Here is a 21,982-nt window from a genome sequence, read left to right on the forward strand (position 1 = left end):
CAATAACCAAAAGAACAAACCTACCAAATTTTACTCTTCATTCTTCGATGACTATAACAAGACTCTCTATGTATAAACTAGTTTTGACAATCATAATAAATTACCTAACAAAATATCATTTTCTAAATACTAAAAGAATTTAATTTTATATATACCGTCAGTATATACACTATCACCATTAGATATATGTCACATGTGCAAATTTTGAATTTGAAATCCACAATTTGCTCATGTGTCACATATCCAATTGTAATACTGTATACACTGACGGTGTATATAAAATTTAGACTTGATTTATTTTCACTCCGATAAGATTACTAATTTTTTTTTAGACTTGATTTAATATGCCAGCATTACCTCCTTTACATCAAGCTTTCTTTTGCATCAAGTTCATCGCAACCATCATCAATAATTCCTCTTGCAAATTCAGCTTGGACCACTTTGTATATTGATTTTTCATATTCAAACAGTTTTCTTGTTGCAATAATCCATACACCTAGATAGATTATTTTTGGTGCATAGTTTCATGTCAATTGATTGACAACTCATTTCATGATCTTAATAATCACAATTCAACTGATAGGATTCTTCACCGATCCCTGTCTTCGCAATGACAATCAATCTGACAATTTTTGGGCCAATCTTTTAGTCCAGTCTTCACTGATTACATACTTCAGCACCAACCTTGTGATTTCTTTACAGTAATTAATCCCTATGCTCTAAATGTAACAGCAGAAAACACCCAAAACTAACTTCGTAATTGAGATGATTCTTCAGTATTCATAGACATCTTAGGATCAATTTGTTAAACCTAGGGCTTTGATACAAAATGTAAAACCCAACAAATTCTACCAAAAAGATATAGGTGATAAATTTTATAAAACCAGCACATATGAAAAGACAATTTACACACATAAAAATATGTGTGGAAAAAGAGGAATAAATCAATAATATAATATTGATATAATATCAATAACCAAAAGAACAAACCTACCAAATTTTACTCTTCATTCTTCGATGACTATAACAAGACTCTCTATGTATAAACTAGTTTTGACAATCATAATAAATTACCTAACAAAATATCATTTTCTAAATACTAAAAGGATTTAATTTTATATATACCGTCAGTATATACACGATCACCATTAGATATATGTCACATGTGCAAATTTTGAATTTGAAATCCACAATTTGCTCATGTGTCACATATCCAATTGTGATAGTGTATACACTGACGGTGTATATCAAATTTAGACTTGATTTATTTTCACTCCGATAAGACTACTAATTTTTTTTAGACTTGATTTAATATGCCAGCATTACCTCCTTTACATCAAGCTTTCTTTTGCATCAAGTTCATCGCAACCATCATCAATAATTCCTCTTGCAAATTCAGCTTGGACCACTTTGTATATTGATTTTTCATATTCAAACAGTTTTCTTGTTGCAATAATCCATACACCTAGATAGATTATTTTTGGTGCATAGTTTCATGTCAATTGACTGACAACTCATTTCATGATCTTAATAATCACAATTCAACTGATAGGATTCTTCACCGATCCCTGTCTTCGCAATGACAATCAATCTGACAATTTTTGGGCCAATCTTTTAGTCCAGTCTTCACTGATTACATACTTCAGCACCAACCTTGTGATTTCTTTACAGTAATTAATCCCTATGCTCTAAATGTAACAGCAGAAAACACCCAAAACTAACTTCGTAATTGAGATGATTCTTCAGTATTCATAGACATCTTAGGATCAATTTGTTAAACCTAGGGCTTTGATACAAAATGTAAAACCCAACAAATTCTACCAAAAAGATATAAGTGATAAATTTTATAAAACCAGCACATATGAAAAGACAATTTACACACATAAAAATATGTGTGGAAAAAGAGGAATAAATAAATAATATAATATTGATATAATATCAATAACCAAAAGAACAAACCTACCAAATTTTACTCTTCATTCTTCGATGACTATAACAAGACTCTCTATGTATAAACTAGTTTTGACAATCATAATAAATTACCTAACAAAATATCATTTTCTAAATACTAAAAGAATTTAATTTTATATATACCGTCAGTATATACACTATCACCATTAGATATATGTCACATGTGCAAATTTTGAATTTGAAATCCACAATTTGCTCATGTGTCACATATCCAATTGTGATAGTGTATACACTGACGGTGTATATCAAATTTAGACTTGATTTATTTTCACTCCGATAAGACTACTAATTTTTTTTTAGACTTGATTTAATATGCCAGCATTACCTCCTTTACATCAAGCTTTCTTTTGCATCAAGTTCATCGCAACCATCATCAATAATTCCTCTTGCAAATTCAGCTTGGACCACTTTGTATATTGATTTTTCATATTCAAACAGTTTTCTTGTTGCAATAATCCATACACCTAGATAGATTATTTTTGGTGCATAGTTTCATGTCAATTGATTGACAACTCATTTCATGATCTTAATAATCACAATTCAACTGATAGGATTCTTCACCGATCCCTGTCTTCGCAATGACAATCAATCTGACAATTTTTGGGCCAATCTTTTAGTCCAGTCTTCACTGATTACATACTTCAGCACCAACCTTGTGATTTCTTTACAGTAATTAATCCCTATGCTCTAAATGTAACAGCAGAAAACACCCAAAACTAACTTCGTAATTGAGATGATTCTTCAGTATTCATAGACATCTTAGGATCAATTTGTTAAACCTAGGGCTTTGATACAAAATGTAAAACCCAACAAATTCTACCAAAAAGATATAGGTGATAAATTTTATAAAACCAGCACATATGAAAAGACAATTTACACACATAAAAATATGTGTGGAAAAAGAGGAATAAATCAATAATATAATATTGATATAATATCAATAACCAAAAGAACAAACCTACCAAATTTTACTCTTCATTCTTCGATGACTATAACAAGACTCTCTATGTATAAACTAGTTTTGACAATCATAATAAATTACCTAACAAAATATCATTTTCTAAATACTAAAAGAATTTAATTTTATATATACCGTCAGTATATACACTATCACCATTAGATATATGTCACATGTGCAAATTTTGAATTTGAAATCCACAATTTGCTCATGTGTCACATATCCAATTGTGATAGTGTATACACTAACGGTGTATATAAAATTTAGACTTGATTTATTTTCACTCCGATAAGACTACTAATTTTTTTTAGACTTGATTTAATATGCCAGCATTACCTCCTTTACATCAAGCTTTCTTTTGCATCAAGTTCATCGCAACCATCATCAATAATTCCTCTTGCAAATTCAGCTTGGACCACTTTGTCTATTGATTTTTCATATTCAAACAGTTTTCTTGTTGCAATAATCCATACACCTAGATAGATTATTTTTGGTGCATAGTTTCATGTCAATTGACTGACAACTCATTTCATGATCTTAATAATCACAATTCAACTGATAGGATTCTTCACCGATCGCTGTCTTCGTAATGACAATCAATCTGACAATTTTTGGGCCAATCTTTTAGTCCAGTCTTCACTGATTACATACTTCAGCACCAACCTTGTGATTTCTTTACAGTAATTAATCCCTACGCTCTAAATGTAACAGCAGAAAACACCCAAAACTAACTTCGTAATTGAGATGATTCTTCAGTATTCATAGACATCTTAGGATCAATTTGTTAAACCTAGGGCTTTGATACAAAATGTAAAACCCAACAAATTCTACCAAAAAGATATAGGTGATAAATTTTATAAAACAGCACACATGAAAAGACAATTTACACACATAAAAATATGTGTGGAAAAAGAGGAATAAATCAATAATATAATATCAATAATACCATAAGAATAAATATCAAATTTCACTCTTCACTCTTCTCTCTTCTCAATTGATGACTATAATAAGACTCCTTATTTAGACACTAGATGGCTTGGTAAACTAGTCTTGACAACTACAATAAATTACCCAATAAAATACCAATTTCTAAATACTAAAACTATCAAAATTTGACTCTAATAAAACTATTTAAAACTTAACTTGACTAAAACACTGTTAAATAACAATATAGAAACTTTTGTTTTTTTAGATTTGATTTAATATGCCAACATAGTTACATACTATTTAATTTAGAATTAATTTTTTATGTACTAACAGCATGATTTGAATTTCAAATTTGAATTTTTGTTATGTAGCATAATCTAACCATGTTAGTGTAAAAAAATTTGTTCTTTAACAGTGTATAAAAAACTTACGCTTTAACTTATAAATGACAAAAAAAAACTCAAGGACCAACTCAGTGTCCAGTTGATTCCAATTCATTGAGGATCAATTCTATACTTCAATCGAAACGGCCGGATCTCTGCAATTGAGTTTTATCTAATTCACTCCAATTCATGTCATTTTTATATTTTGTGTAATAATAAAATTTTATTCTAATTTAGCTAGATGAATTGACAAATTTTATGAATACATCAAAATCATACAAGTTTATACTAGATGTTATAAGAATTACTGCCCTGTTTGGAACATTCATTTTTAGGCAAGTTTGTATGATATTAGTTTTTTAACAACTTTTGCTACAGGAATCCCAAAAATTTATCAAAGTTTTTAACCTACACACTTTAAAATATCCAAAACACAAAAAAAAAAATTCCCTTCCCCTTTTTTTCTTCTTCCTCTCCCACCCCAACCCACCACCACCTCCGTCGCCGGCCACCACCTCTTCATCTGCAGGCAAGAGAAGGAGAGAAGAGGGGAGGAGAGGTAGAGGGAAAATTGGAAAAAAAAAATTGTTTCTTGTGCTGCAAAACTCAGGTGCCGGTCTTCTTTTGCAGAGACGGGTGAGGGAAAGGGGATGGGGAGAGGGGAGGGGAGGGGTGGCGGGGGAGGGAGAGGGAGGGGGAGGGATGGCGGGCAGAGAGGAGTGGCGGGGGAGGTAGAAGAGGGGTGACGGGGGAAGGAAGGGGAAGGGGAGAGGGAGAAGAGGGGTGGCAGGGGAGGAAGAGGGAGGGGTGGCGGGAAGGAGAGGGGGAGAGAAAAAAAGCAAAAAAAAAAAAAAAGAAAGAAAGTTGCTGCTTCATTGGTAGTTTCGGGAGAGTGAACAGGGGAAGGGGAAGGGAGGAAGGAAAAGAAAAAAGAAAAAAGAAAAAAAGAAAAAGAAAAAAAGAAAAAGAAAAGGAAAAGGGAAAAAGTTTTTTCATCTCACAAAAATTTTTCTACAACTTCTACAGTGACGTGATCTACAACAAAATTTTTTACAAACACTCAAAAAACTTACCTTCCAAACGAGGCCTACATTCTCTAGATAGAATTCAACTGGAGAGGTCCACATCCCCACTTCAATCTATTTAACTTGACCTGATCTATTTCAGTTGGAACCGGCACATCTTTTCTCCGGATTCGACTTATAAACTAAGGAAGCAGTTCCATAACTATCAATATTGGGGCATTTAGATATCATGATTATACTACTCAGGACACCTATTATCCAACTGGATGGGCTCTTCTTCATTTCTTTTCTTTAGATATCTCTTTTTATATATTTTTCTATGTAACTTTTTAGAAGAAGGCTGTGCAAGTCATCTATGATATGTAATGCTTCCTAGATGTTATATTAATTTTACTTCATTGGGAGATGTTTTTAAGTACGATCTGTGCATCAATTGTATACAGTAAGAAAATGATCATATGAACCAAAGCAAAAATTGAACAATCTTACAAAATAAATTTCGGCTTCTTCTCAAGGAAATATATAGTCGGTGAGAAAGTATGGTCACGAATTATCCATATACAATCGAATATCAATGCAAAGTTTTTTTTTAATTGTCTAGAAATTCATATATGAGGTGAAAATTCAACTTCGTCTCACTATTTTGTATAGTTGTTACCGTGTTATGTAAAGTAAGACGTAGTAGCGTTTTTTTAATAACGAATGCAAACCCGTATTTAAACTTTATTGTACACCTTGCATGATACTTGGTTCTAGTTAAACTTATATGAAAGTCATGCATCGCCTTCTACATCCAAAACTAGCCAATAATAAACCCTAATATAAATATATAGATGTTACATATCATGCATGTCCTTCGAGAAAGGGAAACGTACAACTCTCATAATCTCATTTTCATAACTTCGCATTTACTTCAGTCACACAGCGCGTGCTGAACTTATTTTGGTTCACTCCATATTGTCCTCCAACTAATTTACATAGCATTTCTTTGTGGACGTACGATTAGTTGCCATCAATTTGATAAAGTTGCCATAACAATAATGCTGCAAATCTACGGTTTCTAGGCACACAGGCAGTTCAATATCTACGTCTGAAATGGGGCGAAAGAAATATAAGTCAAATCAGCAATGCTCAATTGAGATCACAATCTGGAAGAACATGCCTTGTTTCGATTTTAATGTTGGCAAACAGCACTTCATTAATTTTCTTTCACTCGTCAAAGATGCCATAATAATAAGATGTAAGAAGTATAATTAGTTGATTTGACAATTTCTTGTTTTCTAATTTCTTGTGATTTAATTTTTTTTTCTTCAAATCCTGGCATATTTACCAAGGCAGGATCAGCTTCTTCTTCTTAATCATATTATCACTATCACTGCAAGAATTTTTTTTTTTTTTTTGGGTTTTAATGTAACCCTCTTGTATAATGATGTTGGAAGCATGTGCTTGCATTCATGTCAAATTCCACCTAATTCTGCAAATACTAAGTTTTCTTTCTACAAATGCTCAAGCATCCAGCATAAAGGTACGTACAACTTTTATAAAAGCTCATAGGAGTTTTTAAAGTGAAGATAACCCAAAGGCTGTTTACAAGAAAGCAGAATTAGGGCTAACTCAAATAATCTGCAACAACATCATCATTATCATCATTGTTTCTTGATTAACAAGCTTTCTTGTTTTATCCCTTTCGGACCTTCTCATAATTATACTCATGTACTATTATATACTACACCGATTGTTCCCTAAGGCTGTTTGCGCAAACCAAAGATTTTTACATTTTTTGCTTGGAAATTCCATATAATATTTACTAGTACTATGAGAAAAAAAAAAACCAAAACTAACAATAATAGCACTAACAAATGTTGGCATTCTTAGATAATACGTTTGATATGCTAAATTAATGTCAGTAAGAGAATTTCCTAATGCAAAAGAACGAGCATGATCACAAATCTCACAATTAGCTAAAAAATATTTTCTTTTTCTTATCTTATCGTCCCTGCTTTCAAACAAAAGTAAGTGTTAAAGAAGAAATTTGCTTCATTTCTTGCACAAAAAAACTGCATCTTACTTGTCGATTCCCACAGAATGTAAATATATTCTTTTTCTTATCTCAACTTTTTTTTTTTTTTTTTGAAAAAAATTTGTATGTTGGGTTGAGTTTGGTAGCGTTCACCTAGTTATTGGATGTGGGGAGGTCTCACCAGCTCAAGATTCAATAGTATAAACTAGCTAGAAGCCTTGGCGAATAAAGTTTTAGGGGTCCAGTGGTGATAGAGATAAACTAACATGAATACTAGGTCCCCACTCCAAATCTTGAAAAATCAGTTTTTGGAGAAAAGCAATTCGAGCGTTTGACACTTTCTTCAAACATCTCATTATATGATAATGACAGTGAAGAGGGCAGTTTATCTATAGAAGCTAGAAGCTCCCCAAATGGGGAACCAAATGGAGGCCTAAAAGTTGGTTCATCTTAGCCACAAACTCATAGGGTTTTTCATAGCTGTAATCTTGAACAGTTACTAGTGCTTTTAGCTTTTCTTATGATTTAAATTTGAGCTCTTCCTTTGGGAGAAAATTGTTAGCGGATATTCATCTTCTTTCCTTGTCTATATCCCATCTTCTTTTGTTGGTCCTTCCTTTTCTGGGTACAAAATTATGGAACCTATTGTTGAGATCAATTGTGCTTGTATTGAAGTACAAAATTTGCTTTAGAAAGTTCATTTGTAAGACGAAACCAACCTTTATAGAGAGCAACAATTTTAGTCAAAACATTCTTGTTTTCCATATGGTGCTATTGACAAGTGCATGATAAAATTTTGAAGAAATTCTAGTATTGCCAAACTTTTATAATAGTTTTACTAATCTTTTACACTTAATTTGTCATCCTTGATAAAATTCTATCGATTAATTAGGTTAATTAGTGCCCCATCTCTTTCTTGATAAGATTGTTAGAGAATAATTTTAGACTCACATATGTTTGAATTGGGTAGTGACGAAATATTTGCACCCTACACATGCATATAAACGAATTAATATCATGGTTGAAAGCATGACGCTTGTGTAATTACAAGGTTGATGTGATGTAAATTGTAATCCGAAGGAGAAAAGGTTTCAAGGTAAACTCTCGACATCATGGGGTTGATATTCATCAATTCACGGTGATGGAAATGTCTAGTGGCAAATTTTCATTGACTGAGTACCCAAAATTTGGGGACCATGTGTGGAAGTGGCTCAAAGATATTAGTTGCTTCATCGCTAAGACATATAGTTCTTGCTTTTCCTTTTCTCCCTTTTTTGTTGGAATTTGTGGTCTAAGCATAACCTCACGAAATGAAGTTAAAAGTTGATCACAAAATCCATAAAAAAAAAAAAATAATTGATCACAAAAAATGACATAGTAAATATCATTAACTCTTAACAATTTATATTTTGTATGCACGGCCTCCTTCAAATATATTTCCATTTATACTGTAGGGGTGGGAATAGATTGTGTTGTATTGTGTCCCTATCGTGTTTTTTTCATGTTCATGTTGAAAAATCTCAACTCGGACTGAACCTATTATACTTTTGTTCAATGTCGCGTCATGACCTGCTTGTTAATGAGTTGATATGATCAAACCTATTTAACTAATTAAACATTTCGCACAATAATCATCTTTGTCAAATGAATCCGTTTAGCATACAATTTTACCTATCCACTCTCGTTATTGTAGAGATTTCAATGACAAGTTGCACAACAAAGTCTTCAAAGTATAAAAGAAATTTCAAAATTCCAGTGGCAGCTTTCAACAATAGGAAAGGTCATTACTTAACATAATAAAACACATAACATAAGAGTTTTCAAAATTTTGAAGGCATAATGCAAAATTAAGTCTTCAAAACACAAAACAAACTTCAAGATCTAGAGTTTTCAGTAGCAATTAATAAAGTCTAATACTACAAACATAATTAGGCATGAAAGTTACAATACAAATAATATGAAAAAAAAAAATATGAGGGATGGTTTAGTGGTGTATAATCATTAACCTGCAGGTTGATCCAACCTGATCCGCTTATATTTGTATTGTTAACATTGCTTTTCCCTAATTTCGTATCGTATTGGAGTTGTGTTGTCATGTTATGCTAGAAATTGCCATCCTTAATTTTTCATATCAATAAGTTAGGGAAAAGCAATGAGGGAAGTATATTTCTTTTGTAATTTTCAAAATTTCTGTTCATCAATGTTACGATAAATGACAAAGCAACAGAAATTGAACAATTCTCCAATCTTTAGATGATGACTTTTCTTGAGATAAATCAATCAGTTTTGGAGGCAATTAAAGAACGGCCCAGATGCAGAAAATTGTCAGACCATCCATTTGCAACTTATCTATCACTGGACCCATCACCAGAAGTTGCTGGTAATATTGATGACCAGCTGTGATCATTCTCACCTTTCAGTTGGTCGATTTCATACCTCATGGTATGATTTCAATAATACATAGTTTGGAGCTTTATTCTTTTCTGAATTATATAGGAATCAATCAACATATTAAATGTTGGCGTCCGTGGCATTATGTGTATTATCTTCTCTTATGAATATTTAAAGTTGTAAGGATACTATTTGTTACAGTGTCATATTTAACAAATGTTCATAATTTTGCATAATAAAAAATGATTTCCCCATTCTTTTTGCCACACAAAGGAATTTTATATTCTTTTCAACACAAACATCTGGACACTAACAGGTGTTGAGCCTGTGCAATAATAAATACCTGCTCAAATAAAGTATAGATTTTGTGGTAAGTAGGGTCGAATTCACAGGAATCGGGAAAATTCGTTTCTTTTAGAGTCCAGAATTTGGGAGGTTTTTATAAAAATATAAAATTAACGAATTAACTAAATAAAAGCAACTCAAGAAAATAAATAGAAATTAATCAACAATAGATATGACTCTAGCCAAAAGTGTAACTTTTCAGTCACGGTTCATTCAACTGATCATCGATGCAAAGATAATTCAACTACTCAATAATAGATTGGTTATAGTTGTCATATACGCGATAAACAACCAATCTTTCATTACTTTTTCGATAGCCAAGGTACGACCGTTGACTATTTCCCTAACTAAGAAATAACCCTAGATATGACCGTAGGATTCAATTTCTCAATTGCATTAAGAATTAGAAAAGGCCAACCCTAAATAACAAACACGTTACGAGGGTTTGTTTAAATTAGATCATACGCTTCCCTAACATGGGACCAATTACGCTAGTCGCCACTGGTATTAACTAATCAAACAATTACGGATTTAACTGGTTAAATTGTCAGTAGATTATTAGGTTAATTCGAATATCGGGCCCTTGACATTCAAATAACAAAATAATCATAAGAAATTAAACCAGAAAACGTACGAATACCAATAAATAAAAGAAATAAATAAAATTAATTCGATCTCACATATGTTTGACACCATATCTTCAAATTGACACTAGAAAACGGAGATTTAGCTACGCATTTTAGAAGAGATTCCACAAGACTCCATTGAATCTGATTGCAATTGTTTTTTGCTCTAAAACTAATGAAGAGCCAGCCAAGCGGCCGTCCTCCCCCTTGCAAAGCAAAGAGTCCTCATGCTTTTATTTTTGGCCGAAGTCCTAATCAAACAGGAATTTGGCCTTTTCTCTCCTAGTTTCCTAATTCAAGTCTACTATCAAATATAACTAGTCTTCTAAATAAAAAAATAAACCACAAAAGAAAGTATTTCAAATTTCCTAATTCAGCCATGAAACTAATAATTAGAATTCAAATCTTCCAAATCTTCCTCTAAAGCTGTCTAGAGTTTGAATCGAACTTGGAAACAGGTCCCGAACGTGCCACCATCAATTTAACTGGAAAATTGCTACTTTTAATCACATTTTGCTCTTTTTCCTACAATTAGCACCATTAACCAAATATGAGTAGAATCCATTAATTAACACAATATTTGATAAAATAAAAGAGAAAAATAATCATAAAATTAATGACAAAAATGCAACCTATCAGACACTGACAAAGATGCAATTCTAAAACCCGCAAACAAATGTAGTACCTCAATTTCGTGTCAAAGAATTACTCTGTTTTGTTGTTTTTGGTGCGACAAAAGACATATCTACTTCAGAAAATTGACAAGTAATAGGTGTCTGAAAACTAAGAGGGGAGTTGCAGCTCTTTACGTTAGAGAAGAAGGCAAAAAAGAAAAGAAAAAAAAAAGGAATCCACTTATAAAATTTAAGTTTAAGAATCCTATATGTTTAAACGATAGATACAAATATGAAAACTTTTAAAGAGTAGGAGGTAGATTATTTTTTAATTTAGGCCTGTTGTATGTCGTTTAGTGTATGATTTTCTTTTTAAAAAAAATGCAAAAGCACGAGGACTAAAAATTTTACTTTTATTGTTGTTGTTGTTTTTTAATTATTTTTTTTATAATGGAGGCTATCAACTTTAAATATGTAATTTATGAGAATGAAACGGGAAGAAAAAGCAATAATAATTTGAAACCATTAATCTTCAAAGCTCGAATCTACTTCCCTTTTTCTTCTATCAATTAAAAAGAGACATTGTAAACAACCCAAAAACCATAGAGATTAACTAGCAATAAAGAAAAAAGAACAACCTAAAGAAATTGGAGGTCCACTATGTTATGGCTATGCCAACATTGTCATATACACTATTTGGTCTAAGTCAATTTTCTTTAAAAAAAAAAAACAGATTAAGATAAATAACAGATGCAATTGTGGGTTCTGAAATGAACACCAAGAACCACGTTGAAGTAGGGGGAAGCAATTGCCGTCCTCTCCCCAAACACCTCAACCTGAACTTTGAAAAACTCTTAGGATTGACTTGAAAATTTTTTAATTTTTAATCTTGCCTTGCAATTTGCACTGTCTAAAATTTTTGGAATTTCTTATATTCCCTTACTTTGCTCCCTTTAAGTTCTTGAAATCTATAATTATCACTTACTTAATATAATGATGGCAAATGAAACCAATTACCAGTTAAAATTTTTTTTTTTTAAAAAAGACTTTAAAACTTTTGATCCAAAAAAAAAAAAATGAACGTAAAAGTTTGCTGTCTGGTGTAGAAAAAATAATTATCATTTGGTTATTGTTCTAAAACTTTATACAATTTTATCAAATTTTACTTGTATTGAACGAAAATTTTTACCGTAGCCATACTGCATCATACACTCCAATAAATTCATACACTGTTATAAACACTCCAATATTTAAAATTTTATAAACACTCCAATAAACAACTATAGTAACAATTTTTTCATATATATACACTGTTATAGTAAAATTTATAAAATATGATCTAAAAACACCTAATTCATACAGAACACCAATTGAATTGGTATTCAGATTGAAAGGAAATTTTTTTTTTTTTTGCCGAAGCGAAATAAACACACACACCCAAACAATGAACAGACACGCAGAGGTAACACCGAATATACTGGCCCAAACGAGCAATCTAAGGTGGGATCCACGAGAAACATCCATCCAGCCAATTGGTGACAGGAGGATTGAAAGGAATTATTGCAGATATGATTATTTGTCGTTCAAAGTCGGGGCCCAGTTTTATTCTTTTAAATTTGCAAAAAAAATAAATAATAAAAAACGCATCCCCGAAAACATGCTTGTTTGGCGCCCAAAGTTCCGTATGGATTAGTATGATTCCATGTGGAACACATTATTGAAACCGGTTACATGCCCCCTTCTCATTCAGAACTGCAAAAATCTTTTGTTTTTTTTTTTTTTTAACTGGGTGCAAATTTTGGTCCAAAATCTTTCCAAAGCTTATTCTTGGATACACAATACAAGCACCAGCTGACGACAACATTGTTATTATACGGTCTTATAACAAATTAAACACCAAAGGCTAAAACGATCATGAATTGGTTATATTTGAGTTAGGGCGCTGATAAAATTGAAATTTGAAAACTGAAATTTAAATTCATTAAATTAGTGAATTATTAAGTGCTAAATTTAATACATTTGAGTGTATATCACATTAAGTGATAAGCGAATAACTTATCACTTATTTTTTCAGAACGAATTTTATATTCTAATTTTAAAATTGAAATTTAAAAACTGAAATTTAAATTCATTAAATTAGTGAATTATCAAGGGCTAAATTTAATACATTTGAGTGCATATCACATTAAGTGACAAGCGAATAACTTATCACTTATTTTTTTAGAACGAATTTTATTTAAAAAAATTCAACGTCACTTGATGAATTCAGATATTCTAATTTTATTTATTTATCAGATGTGTCTGAATCAATATATTAAGATGTGAATCCACTGAATTTAAATATTGAATTGAATTATCAAACAATACCTAACACGTAAGGAATTTTTGACCATATCATAACTCCTCGAATATTCTCCTAACATATATATATAGATTTGTACCCTACCCGTTAGTTTAACCAACCAGTGAACCCCCAAACCAAATGTTGGCAATCAACAACAAATCATGTACTTTCTTAATTGAGTCAATCTAGACACACATCAATTTTGCAACTAACCAGTAAACACCCAAGCTCCCAACCAACACCTTCAACATTCATTAGTACAACAAAAGTTATAATGATCAATAATAAGCAGGGTTCTTAGGGAAAACATTAATTATTATTGAACCAACAACCTAAACCAGACTTAGGCAATTTCTTTACATTTACAAAACTTTTTCAAAGGGGAACCAAAAGTGAGCAAAATCAACAAAAAGCCTTGAAGTCATTGTCTGCTTTTATGGCTTCCTTTCCCTTTCACGCACGATTTGACTAATTGTTTCAGACCTTTTCTTGGGGAAGACTTCTCTGCAGATGAAATCCCTTCTTTCTTCTTCCTCTTCTCCTCAGTCTCTGCTTCTTCTTCTTCTTCTAACTGCAGACATAACTGACAACCACAATCAGATTAAATTGCATAATGTAGACAGAACATGGCCAATTCAATCATGCAGCCATTGTTGAATTATCTGCTTTGAGTTGTGGAGAAATAATAAATGCGATGGACTTGCTAGTTATCAAGATATGAGCAAAAGTCAAGCACTCACTAGTACGTGTACTAAAATGCAAAATTATTAACTTGCAATTCAGTATTTTTTTTAAAACAAAAAAGTCTTGATTCACAAGAACTTCTATATGAATAATACTTAAAAGGGATCTAAAAAAAAACTTTTAAGAGGCCTGTCTTCATGATTATAAAAGTTCAGAATCCAATTCTTTTTTCCCCCCAAAAGAATAGAATCTAACAACTAGCAAGATTTGAAAAAAAAAAGGACTTGAGAAAAATAAAAACCCATCTGCACAATTTACAAAACCCACCAACTCAGGAGCCCAACAAGTCGATGCATGAGGTCCAAAATCATGCAGCCCATCCAATAAAGTAGACCTTTTTTTTGTGGCCTCTTAAACAACCCCTCTCCCTAAGCCTGTCAACGGGTCGGGTCTAGACCCGGATCCGAATCGGATCTGTGAAATTATTGCGGGTATGGGTAGAGATTTAATTCCGTTACCCGGATCCGGATCCGTTTTATCAAACAAAAAAACGGGTCGGATACGAAATATAGTATTCCGACCCGTATTAGACCCGGATCCGGATATAAATGAATTAATAATTTTAAAAAAATATATATTATCAATATAATTTGATTAAGATGATGTATTTGAGTAAAATTAATTTGATTTCTTTTCTTATTTGGTTTTTTCTTTGCATTAGTTAGAAATTAGTTTACAAATATATTTTTTCTCATTTTTATTAGAAATTATAAATTTTGCCAAATTTGTTCGGGTAGACCCGACCCGGATCCGAGACCCGCCGGGTCCGGATTCGGAACATAGAATAAAAGACCTGTCGGATAAACGGGTTGGATTCGGGTCCGATATAGTAATAATTCGGGTCCGGGTCCGGAATAAACCCGGCCCGTTGACACCCCTACCCCTCCCCACAACGCACAAAAAAAAAAAAAAAAAAACTTTTATTCGAGGAATTGGACTCTTACCTTTAATAAACGATCTTCCACATGGACTATCCTTTCAAAAAGGGTGCCTTTGATCCCAATTTCCGATATTACATCCTCAATAGGGCGACAATGCTTCTGCAAGCTTCTTGGAGAAAAGTCTTCACTTGTCAAAGTCCCGCTTGAGCGCGTTGATGCAGTAGAACTCTTGGGGGAATGGTAACCTGATCCTCTGATTTCCTCCAACTGTTTCAGCTATATACAAATATACATATATGTATAGAATCAAATGAAGCAGACAAACATGAAAGCTCTTTCTTGTTTGTTCATTCATTTATGTGAAAATCCCACACACACACACACACATATATATATATGTATGTATGTATTAATCAATCGACTTACAATGTTGTCCAGGCGGTCTAGTCTAGAGAGAACTGGTTCTTCCATAGTGGCCATTTATTTTGGTTGGTTTTCGTCCCTCCAAAACTTCTTCCAGCCAAAAACAAAAAGATGAATTTTCTAGGGAATCAAAACTGGTCCTTTAAATTTCTCCTCTTTCCTTCCTTGGTAGGAATTGAAGGGATAATGGCAAGACTAAGGAGTTTTTATCAGCACTAGCTTAAACGTGACACTTGTTAAATAGTGAAGGGTTCTGGTTATATAGTTTCAGAACTAAGAACACATGGCATGCATGTACATATGTTGTGAGTTAAGAATGATGTTATGAGTAACGAAAATGGGACACGTACGATGCTTCATGCACTGGATTTTGTAGATACACGTGCCCCCTGATATGTGCCACGGACTATCTATTAGAACATTCTAAGGACATGTAATATATATATATATATATATATATATATATATATATATATATATATATTTCAATAAATCATGAATTGTTATATTGCTTCCAAATGACTTTAGATAAAGCTATAAAGATTTTATGAAAAATGGAGAAATTTTTGAATAACAATTGTTCAAGAAAACGCAACAAAAAGTTGACCACATGCTGTCACAATGGCAGGCTAAATCCTTCGATCAGGTTTTTTTTTTCAGTAGGAAGTCACTCAAAACTTATCCAAGTTTTTAAGTAAATGCAAATTTGTTCTTTTCTCATTAATTGCTTGACATAGTTTTTTTTTTTTTTTTTTTGCATCTTATCATACCCAAAAGTGTTGCGAATTATTATTTTCTTTTGCATTGTTTTGTGAGTAAATCTGTCATACACTGACAGTATACACATTATCATGATTGGATGCATGACACGTATATAAGATTTGAGTTTCAAATTTAAATTTGAGATATGTGTCATGTATTTAATGATGAAAGTGTATACATCGTCAGTATATGAAATATTAATCCTTATTTTATTACCTAAACATTGGGCCTTTGAATTTTTCTTATTCTAATCCATGCAAATATCTATCTCATTACCACTTAGTACATTAATTTGTTGATAATTAGAAAGCGAATACACACACCCTTCTTTAATCCGTGATGAAAAACAATTAAACACTACTAATTTCCTAAACCTAGCTATGGATCAAACTAGTTCTAACAGTAGTTTGAAGAAGAATGCTGTTTGACACAGTAAAAGATGAAAATCCATTCTGATAGACATGATATACATTGTAAGATTTTGAAACTCATGTCGTTCATTGAATCAAAATATGGACCGGATTAAGGACCATTGGTTCAAGCTAACCATAATTGATTCATGTCGTCATAACTATGTTATCATTATTTTTTGTCGTTAGACATATACTTACAAAAACTAATTGAGTTTATTTCCAATAACCCAAAAAGGACTTATGATTGCTATTAAATTCCAAGTTCATTTCCTTATGTTTTCATTCATGTAATTGCATTCTTATATCAAATTTAAATGCAAAGACTTCTGTTATTGACAATGCGGACTTCTGGTATTCTCTGCTTCTTGATTTAGTGGTAATCTGTCATGATTTTTGCTATGAACACGTGATTCTTCAAGTTGATTTGTTCCAGTAGTACCTTTACCTCCACCATTGAAACAAATGCAAATTTATGACACCAACTAACATTTTGTTTGACACAAACCAAAAGTTTAAAAAATTAAAATAGAAAATTAAGCTTTGAGCCAAAGAAAATTTGATGAGCATAATGTTTATCAAATAGGAAAGACAAGTGTAAAGTTGATCAAATACACTTCCAAAAGTTCACCAAAACTTGCAACAAATTTTTGATACCCACAGTGTCCCAACCCAACAATGCGGTAATTATTCAGCCTTTCCTTGAAGGCGAAGTGTAAAAGCTCTCAAGGAGAAAAGAAGTTGCTTCAACCTCTCTTTGCTATCAGCATCAATCAAGTTGCCATCGCTGTCAAATTTCTGAGGGGGTTGGAATGCATTGAGGAAAAATTCAGGTTTGTTTATGAAATGGAGATCAAGAAAAACTCCAATTTGGCGAAGATGATATTGCACTCTTGGGCTGCCTCCTCCTGCGGTGACTACCGCAGCTGCTTTGTCTGCCCAAACATTGGGAGGTCTAGATGCCCAATCAATGGCATTCTTCAGAGGTGCTACAAAATTTAGCATAAAAAACCAATTATCATGCAGATTTGTTGAGAATCGCACGGCCTCGTGTTCTTTTTTTTTTTTTTTTTTGTTGCCCCCTTCCTTATGCTAACTATCACTGCTCCTATTCAAACATATTTTGCATGAAATACCGCAACCGTTTGGATTGACCATTTTTTCAAAAAAAAAAAATTCAAATATAATGCTACAGTATACATAATAATTTAAAAAACATTTTATCCATAACTGCTACAGTAAAAATTTTAAAAAAGGTTTAATCCAAACGGAGTAAAATTTCTTGCAATTTGGTCGTAAATACAAATGCTTTGGTACCTGAAACGGAATAATTGTTCTCTGGTGCGGCAAAGAATATGCTATCAGCTTGGCGAATTTTTTGCCTGAAACCTTCAACTTCAGGAGGGTAAGTTCCATTCACTTCAAGATCAGTGTTAAGAAATGGCAAAGGAGAAATATCCACGTACTCGATCTGCACATCCTTGATTGACTCTTTGCAAATCTCAGTTGCTAAAATTGACCATATATAAGAAATATCAGCCTTGCATTTGTACCATACCAACCAAAGTAACCCAAAAAAAAAAAGAAACGAAAAGAAAAAACATTAGGGAGCCTTCTTTTTTTATCTTTTTCCCCTTAGAATTGTTTTCATATTTTCTCTTCCAATATTCTTCTCTTGCATCACTATCATCTTTGCCAAGGTATAAAGCTGGATGATGAGTTCCCTTTTTCTGTTTCAAATCCTTGTGAATAGGCACAGCATAAATACACATGGAGATTGAGTTTCTCATAGAAAAAAAAAAGGTAAAATGGGACCTAACACTACTATTTATAAAGAGGGTTGTCTCCAAAACAATTCTAAACTCGGTTAGAATTAACTCTGAACCAATTCAAAGAGTTAGAATACCATCCAGTAAAGGGGAGAGATCAAAGGATGGGTACCTGCACGAATGAGACCACGATTGTAGGAGGCTCTGCGGAGAGAACCGCAGAGGGCGACCACCTTCATAGGCTGAGCTGCTGCCATTTCTTCTCTGAATTTTATTAACCCAACAAGAAAAAATCGTCCAGGTACACTCAATCTGTATTTCTTCCCAGAGAGGATGTCAAAAGTTATAGTCTCAAAAGGATTGAGCTTTGAGCGAAAAGGACAAGATGGAGCACGCAAACGAAGAAAGCAAGCAAAGTCAACTCAACCGCCCCTAATGATGGTTGTATTCCTTTTTTTTGGGCCCGTCATTTGGAATAGTCTTAGACCACGCAATTATTGACAAATGAGAAATGTACTGCTCCTTTGCCTCATTGTTAATCTTGAGTGTCCAAATCTTCCAATAATTAAAAGGTGTGAAAATTTGACAATTTTTTTCCTTTGAGAAAGTAATTGATTACGAATGCTAATTTACTTCTAAAGAGTTAATTCTTTCACATTAAAGATTATATTGGCCAAAACCATCGATTTAAAACCACTCCCTCTAGACATAATGTTAAAATTATTGATTTGGCTAATAGGTGTCCAGCGAACACTGGTTAAGAGAGGCTTCATGTATTAATTCTTTAAAAAACTATAGTTAATTTGAAAAAGCAAAGTATCCAATTGTAGGGGTGCAATAATATAATTATAGGTATTTTCATAATAAATTAAATATAATTTAGATATTTTAACAAGTGCCGACTAAATATCTATTGAAAAAATCCAAAAACTATTCATAACAGGTTAGGTGAAGGAAGAGGACCAATATGGGAAAAAAAAAAAGACGAGTAGAAAGGAGAAAGCCTGCAGAAAACTATTTTTACATGAAATTGACATTTTTGTTTACAGTCAAAAATATTGTTATAATTTTGACCATTAATAGGGTGGAAACTTTTTGATGACTAACAAGATGGCCTCTATGGTAGATTGGCTTGGAGTCAATATACAGCGTTGAAGTGCCTATGTCATTCAAACTAAAATATTTCTCTCTCGCATCAAAATAGCAGCATGTAGGCTGCTTCCATTGTTTTATGTACATTCTAGGCTCCGTTTGGATTTCTCATTTTTTGAAAAACAAGTTTTTCATATACAATGTTATAATAATATACAAAAAAAACTCCAAATATACCACATCTATATGATATATAAAAAAATAAAAAAAAATAAAATCTACACCATTTTTTTCTTCCATTTATCAATACCATCCCTACCACCACCGCCATCATCCCTTCTTTCTCCTTTTTCCTCCCCCTCTCTCTTCCTCATCCCCTCCTCCCTTCCGCTTTCTCTCCCCTTTTCCGCCACTCCCCTTCCCTCCTAAATTTGGCCTCGACTAGAGGCTATGATCTGGTTGCAGCCAGATCGCGACTAAAAGGACTGCGATCTGGTCACGATGTTGTGACCAAAGGCCTCGATGTGACCTCGGCTAGATCCCCTAGGGGAGGGGAAGAGGAGAGGTAGGGCATGGTGGGGAAAGGGGAAGGGAGGAGGGGATGAAAAAAGAGAGGAGGAAAGAGATGGAGGAGGGGAGGAAAAGGAAGAAGGAGAGGGAGGAGGGAGGATGAGAAAGAAGCGGAGGGAGGAGAAGGGAAGGGGTGGTGGGTGGTGATGGTAATTTTTAAAAAAATATCACAAAAATTTTTAAACTTTAAAAATATCTCAAAATACATCCCAAAAACATTTTCAAAAACATCATGAAAAACATCCACAATAAAAAATTTTACATATACACCGGTACAGTAAATATATTTTAAAAACACCTTAAAAAACAACTAATCCAAGCGAAGCTCTAGTTATTTATTTAATATCAGGTTTTTCTATTTGGGCACCCATTAACATATTTAAAATATACCTGACTTCTCATGTATATATACATACTAATAATTATTAACCTCCCTTACATTTATATACTTTTTCTATTTAATTTTAGCTACCCTTTCTTGTATTTATTTACTTTGCATAATTAATCTTATATTTTTAAAAATATAACACTTGAAATATATCTTAATAAGTGCTCAATGAACACTCATTAAACAGACCATATAATATAATTCAGTTCACTAGGGTTAGTTCAGTAATTCACTAGATACACTTAAACTCGTTTGAATCGTGAGCAAGAAAAAGGTGGTGAATCATTCTAAGATCAATTGTCTGAAGATGACTCTTACAAGATTTTTCGTCTATTAGAAATATTTATCTTGTTCAGTGACTAAAAATAAAACTCTAATACTTAAAAATTCTGAGTTTAAATTTCTCTCGTATTTGACACACGTAGCATCATTGACTTGCTACATAGACACATATTTGTCAAAAATAAACAAAAGGGTTTAATTGGCCATTCGGGATTTTAATATTCCACTTAGATGTCATGCATGAGTTACCATTATGATAACCTCGATAATCAATTTTAGTGTTTGACAAAGACTTCATGCACGAATTAGCATTAGCGTGACTTCTGAATATTCAAAACCTCCCCTTTTTTTCTAAATGATAATCACCAAGGATATGGGATGGTTAGGTATGCCTGCATGCACTTACATTACAGATTTAGACAATTCTAGATGCTAAATTATGTGGAGAAATTTCTAATATTATGATGATTTTTAAAAAAATTCTACAAAGGAGCATTTAGTGTATGGGATTCTGTAAAAGGGTTGTTCGCATTTGTCAAATGTGAGTTTCTTGAGCTCGTATTTACCAAATGCGAACTCTCCCTGAATTTTCCAACAACCGACATACAAAAAAAAAAAAAGAAAAAAAGGTCGAAGACCTCGCATTTTTTAAATGCGAGGTAGTACCTGACATTACTTCGTCTCTTTCACCTAAACCCAAAAACAGAGCTCCGTTCTTTACATCAAACATTCGGCATTCAAATCCGTGAGCGAGCGGCAGAATTTGGAACGAAACTTTGCACATCCAGCTCACTCTCTCTTGTCTTTGCTTAGCTAGACACCAGTCCAAGCTTCCAAGAGGAAATTGCCCGAAATCCCTCACTCTCTCTCTTTCTCGTCGGTTGTTGTCCGCCATTGTTGACCTTCCACCAGATTTCTGAGTTTCCACCAGACGCCATTTGCACGCCAGCCAGCTGCCATTTCTGCCTCAGCAGTCATCCCCAACCAATTTTGTGACCCATTGTGCTGCACATTTTCTTTTCCCTTCGCAAATGGCTTTCAAATTCGTGGCTGTGCT

General features: G+C 32.9%; 2 protein-coding genes across 3 annotated transcripts; both read right to left on the bottom strand.

Moving 5' to 3' along the window:
* Nucleotides 1-13,898: 13,898 nt before the first annotated feature.
* On the bottom strand, nucleotides 13,899-15,885 carry LOC140035280 (uncharacterized). Of its 2 annotated transcripts, none has more exons than XM_072075591.1 (3): nucleotides 15,656-15,885; nucleotides 15,293-15,505; nucleotides 13,899-14,175 (listed from the first exon to the last, which is right to left on the bottom strand). In XM_072075591.1, exons 1-3 carry the CDS (start codon nucleotides 15,707-15,709, stop codon nucleotides 14,026-14,028), a joined length of 417 nt encoding a protein of 138 aa, XP_071931692.1. In that variant the 5' UTR covers nucleotides 15,710-15,885; the 3' UTR covers nucleotides 13,899-14,025. The 2 variants fall into 2 exon arrangements, with proteins under 2 accessions (XP_071931692.1, XP_071931691.1); XM_072075590.1 differs by having other exon boundaries at nucleotides 13,899-14,187.
* A 1,481-nt stretch (nucleotides 15,886-17,366) lies between these two features.
* On the bottom strand, nucleotides 17,367-18,986 carry LOC140035281 (NAD(P)H:quinone oxidoreductase-like). The gene is made up of 3 exons (XM_072075592.1): nucleotides 18,766-18,986; nucleotides 18,142-18,333; nucleotides 17,367-17,813 (listed from the first exon to the last, which is right to left on the bottom strand). Exons 1-3 carry the CDS (start codon nucleotides 18,848-18,850, stop codon nucleotides 17,512-17,514), a joined length of 579 nt encoding a protein of 192 aa, XP_071931693.1. The 5' UTR covers nucleotides 18,851-18,986; the 3' UTR covers nucleotides 17,367-17,511.
* Nucleotides 18,987-21,982: the final 2,996 nt, after the last annotated feature.

This window comes from Coffea arabica, chromosome 2c (assembly GCF_036785885.1).
Source record: "Coffea arabica cultivar ET-39 chromosome 2c, Coffea Arabica ET-39 HiFi, whole genome shotgun sequence".
In the NCBI taxonomy this organism is placed as follows: domain Eukaryota; kingdom Viridiplantae; phylum Streptophyta; class Magnoliopsida; order Gentianales; family Rubiaceae; genus Coffea; species Coffea arabica.

Bases quoted from the DNA above. Each gene is read 5' to 3' on its own strand.
- LOC140035280 (XM_072075590.1), bottom strand. From the start codon at position 15,709: ATGGCCACTATGGAAGAACCAGTTCTCTCTAGACTAGACCGCCTGGAC. The intron at 15,506-15,655 runs GTAAGTCGATTG...ATTTGTATATAG, and splicing joins TAGACCGCCTGGACAACATT to CTGAAACAGTTGGAGGAAAT. The intron at 14,188-15,292 runs GTAAGAGTCCAA...TGTGGTTGTCAG, and splicing joins TGGAAGATCGTTTATTAAAG to TTATGTCTGCAGTTAGAAGA.
- LOC140035281 (XM_072075592.1), bottom strand. From the start codon at position 18,850: ATGGCAGCAGCTCAGCCTATGAAGGTGGTCGCCCTCTGCGGTTCTCTC. The intron at 18,334-18,765 runs GTACCCATCCTT...GGTCAATTTTAG, and splicing joins TCGTGGTCTCATTCGTGCAG to CAACTGAGATTTGCAAAGAG. The intron at 17,814-18,141 runs GTACCAAAGCAT...TAAATTTTGTAG, and splicing joins GAACAATTATTCCGTTTCAG to CACCTCTGAAGAATGCCATT.